The sequence below is a fragment of the Convolutriloba macropyga genome, unplaced genomic scaffold (assembly GCF_964194025.1).
Source record: "Convolutriloba macropyga unplaced genomic scaffold, txConMacr16.3 SCAFFOLD_4277, whole genome shotgun sequence".
Lineage (NCBI taxonomy): Eukaryota > Metazoa > Xenacoelomorpha > Acoela > Convolutidae > Convolutriloba > Convolutriloba macropyga.
This window is the reverse complement of record NW_027450606.1, coordinates 18,390-22,429: the sequence shown is the minus strand read 5'-3', so window position 1 is coordinate 22,429 and position 4,040 is coordinate 18,390. Positions and strand designations below refer to the sequence as shown.

Here is a 4,040-nt window from a genome sequence, read left to right as displayed (position 1 = left end):
AGCAGACAGAGAGCTAGAGAGAGGGAGAGCAGGACGTCGATCCGGAGGAAGTCTCACACCTAAATACGACATTGTACAGTACCTACGCTACGTACTAGGCGAGGCCAGCCAGACGTCCCCGCCCGATTGAGTTGTGCTCCCGACTTTTCTTGTTCAGCAGGGACACAGAGTAGCGAAGTAGGACTGATACAACAGTTCATGATCCAGGAATGAAGCATGCAAGCTAGGTAACAAAATTCACAGGAGAGTATAAAATATCAACTGTAGCTGCACGTTGTGATGTGGGGATGGGTTAGGGCACCAGGTTACAAGAACAGAGGAGAAATCACTAGTGGTGGGAGACGAGCATGCACTGGTGAACAGTGAGCCTGCCAGTGAGCTATGTGGCGGACAACACCTCGTCCTTATGGTCAGCACCTTCTCCAACAGTGTAGGCATGTCCAACCTGAGATGAGACTCGAAATGAGTTCCAAAACCAAAGTAGTAGGCGTTGACACGCAGCGTGTCGATGGCTGCATGTGTTGCTGTTAAGAAGAGGCGCAATGGCAGGACAAGATGTTCAGGCTCGAGGTCACATACCTGGCAGTCCTTGATAGCAGCACCCTCACGCAATTCGCAATCATTGCAGATGATCGAGTTTCGGATGTCACATCCATCCGCAACAGTGACCCGGTCCATCAGCACACTGTTGGCAATTTTGCAGTTGTTTCCAATGCTGCGGCACAGACGTATCATCAGCTTCCATCTCAAGAACACCAGTGTGGTTGCGAGAAGAGTTCAAATACCGAAACACCCAATCTGTTTGCGAACTAGGTCCGCACCAGTGCCCAAATCACAACAACTGCAATATCTGCTGCACGTTCTGCCGTCAAACTCTGGCACTGGTTATCAGTGGCCCTCAGGCAAGATGAACTGGTGTGTCATGCACCAGGGAGGCAAACCAAGCAGGTCAGCTGGCCCAAGCCTCTGTCCGTACCTACAGTTTTCGCCAAGGACTGAGCGCTTTATGCTGCATTTGTCGCCGACACATGTGTATTCACCGACTGCGCATGCAGCACCCACTGTGCTCCGAGTCCCAAGTCTGGCACTTCCTGGCACATAGTTCTCATGCTTTCCAAGCTTGCGGGATGTCAGAGCCTCAAAACGCACAGGGTCCGCCACCTAGCAAGGGCAACAGCACGTCATATAACACCCGGGGATGAACCACCGAGGTGCATAGGTAGATGACACGAATCGACGCAAGCATACATGGGAAGGCTTCAATGGAAGCTGCAACGTAGAACCCACCTCCCGATTGACATCACCATACTCGGCCGCAGATGTCACACGTGCACAGTAGTTTGGAATGTCAACTAGAAGAACTCCACACCTTTGGTGATAATCACATTGAGGCGGGCCGCAAGCGCAACATACTTGTCAGAGACTGTACCCCTAAGCCAGTTCACAGGTGCCTCATCCATGATTAATTGCGGCAACTCACCAGCCTGAGCCCCTTGATCCCGATGCTCCGTACAAATGGTTGAGGCCCTGCCAATCTTCAGAGCCTGAAAGCACAGCAGAACAATTGATGCGCATGGTTCCTTAACACATGGCCTTGAGATAAGAACATTCATATAACATTTGCTCACCTGGTCGGGACTCTCCACACTCCACAGTTGGCAATGGCAGCGTATCATCAGCGGAGGTGGCGGTGCTCAGGCTGGTACCTTGAGATGACTTGAACTGTTGCTGAACAAGCTTTGGAACGAAGTCCTCCTGCATTGTGTTGCCAAGCAAGCTCAGACACAAGAGAACTAAATTTTGAAGTAAGATAGGACTAACACTGCAGTGACAAGATGGTGCATCGCGCATACGCGTTGACCTGGGGTGCCCTCGTGCAAAGGACGCGGGGCCAGGAGAGGCGGGCGGGGGGGGGGGGGGGGGGGGGATACTTTGACGGATGTTATGCCTGATCCCTGGGCGAATACGGCAATTACAGTGGCCAGGCGTAGCATGTACACTTGAACATTGACAAGATCCGTGCGAATCTTCATAGGACCAGCACGCTTCAGAGGTGCAAGTAGAACGTTAACGTCCTAGCAAAGTACAGCACAGAGGTGTCAGTAAACTCTTGCCAAGCAACCAAGCTAGCCCCTGATAGAGCGTAAGTTAACATCCGTCGGAGAGAACAGCGCAATGCGGGAAACAGGCAGCTTGCGATTCAGTGCATTTAGCATACGTGATGGCTAATGCATGGCAGATGGTACTCACAGAGATGTTCTTCTCAGACTTTGAGTAGCAAAACAGCAACTGCTCATTGCACTGATCAAGCCCGATAAAATCGACATTCTGCAACATCAATCAGCAGTGAGAGGGTTCCGACTTAATCACTACATTTCCACATCCCACGGATATGCAGAGATGTTTTGGATTCACTAGTCAAGCCCAAAGCGTTGTGATTATGGCAAGGCAGGCACATGAACAGGTGAGACGTGCGCAATGACCAGCACCTTCGGGGCCTTTCCTGGCTTTGTGTTGCTGCTCGGGGAGGTGCGTGTACGGCCCAGAAGCAGTGTGGCGGAGGCGCCATTCAGCTTGTGTGAGGCAATCAGGGTGCTGAGGTTGCAATCAGTCACCACGTCTGAGAAGAGAAGAAGGAAATCCTGTGACTGTAAGCACAAAACATTCCTTTCAAGAAAGTGAGCAGTGCAGGATGAGTGTGCCGGGTACGCAAGTGGTGATGCTAAACAGTGGAGATGCGGCATGGCAATACAACAGCTGCTGCACTATCATGACAAAGATGGCTTGTACCTTCAATTTTGGGAGAACGTTGCGCAGGGCGACTGCAGAACCACACCCAGGATCCACTGTACATATCTCGTAGGCAATGTTTGGGGGGAACTCTTCGAAGTGGGCGCGAATTACCTGTGATGCATCTGAGCCAGGGACCACCTGTACCAAGCAAATCCACACCTGAGGCCTTCCGATCAGAAGGGCAGGATACCCACCGCAAAGTTGTTGCCTTGCTTGGCACGAAGTCCCAAGCTGGGTTTGCAGCTAATTTAATACTACGGCGTGCTTTCTGAAACAGAGGTGTGAACATTTGCTGGCTTGTTGACGGCCACACTTCAGGTACTGTTCTTGCACTGCTGCAGGTGGGATCCCTAAACCTTTCACTCACCACAACCATGCTGGAGATGCCAGCTCTTTCTAGCATGGATATGGAGTAGCTAATCATCGGTTTATTGCAAACCGGCAGCAGTGGCTGTGGCAGGTTGCTGCTTGCGACGGGATACAGTGCACTTCCTTCGAAGGCGCCCGCCATGAGTACTGCCTGCACAGTGTCGAGCATGACTGCGGGATCTGCGGTCAGACCTGCCTCGTGAGATCATGTACCGTGAACAAACCCGATTCAGCTGCGGACCATTCGACGAACGCAGCTTTGGATACATGCAGCGATAGCAGCGCGGCTCGTTTTTCACGAGTTACGACTGCCCGTCTGTCGGGCCTCAGTCGCCGTGCAATATGGCCTGTATATCGATAGTACTAGTACTCGTACTAGTACTATAGTAGGCGGCTGCGCGGCCTAGCTGCATAATATATACACTCATACTACAAAAGTTTTGTCAACAGGATGTGGGAGCAGATGAGCACCAAGCCCCCCATTGTTCCATTGTTTTTGGCCATTGTCAGCTTGTTTACATATAATGGAACTCTTTGCTTCCGTTTTTGGGTACATCAGACCAAGTTAAGGGGGGGCAAGCCAGTGTTGAAATCATGTGTGCCAGATTTGCTAGAGGGTTGGTTTTTCCCTACCGGTTGATTGCAGGAGCAATTTTAATGCATGCTTGATACTAGGCATGTGAGGGTATCACGATGAAATTTCTGGCATGCTTGTACATGTAAGTGTCTTCATTCAGCCCCGTCCCTCGTTGACAGGAGAATGTCTCCCATGGCTGCAAGCCATGCCCATGAAAAGATATCCCCCACGGTTGCATGCATCATGAGCTGTGATCTATTTTACATTTTTGCATGAGGGCCATACATGACAATGACAAGGG

At 51.1% G+C, this 4,040-nt stretch overlaps 1 protein-coding gene across 1 annotated transcript; it reads right to left on the bottom strand.

Annotated features, from left to right (window-relative positions):
- Window positions 1-318: 318 nt before the first annotated feature.
- LOC142356029 (translation initiation factor eIF2B subunit gamma-like) lies at window positions 319-3,383 on the bottom strand. Its single transcript, XM_075408015.1, has 11 exons — window positions 3,161-3,383; window positions 2,791-2,931; window positions 2,490-2,648; window positions 2,251-2,328; window positions 1,932-2,075; window positions 1,629-1,755; window positions 1,481-1,544; window positions 1,288-1,369; window positions 977-1,161; window positions 580-715; window positions 319-445 (listed from the first exon to the last, which is right to left on the bottom strand). Exons 1-11 carry the CDS (start codon window positions 3,329-3,331, stop codon window positions 380-382), a joined length of 1,353 nt encoding a protein of 450 aa, XP_075264130.1. The 5' UTR covers window positions 3,332-3,383; the 3' UTR covers window positions 319-379.
- Window positions 3,384-4,040: the final 657 nt, after the last annotated feature.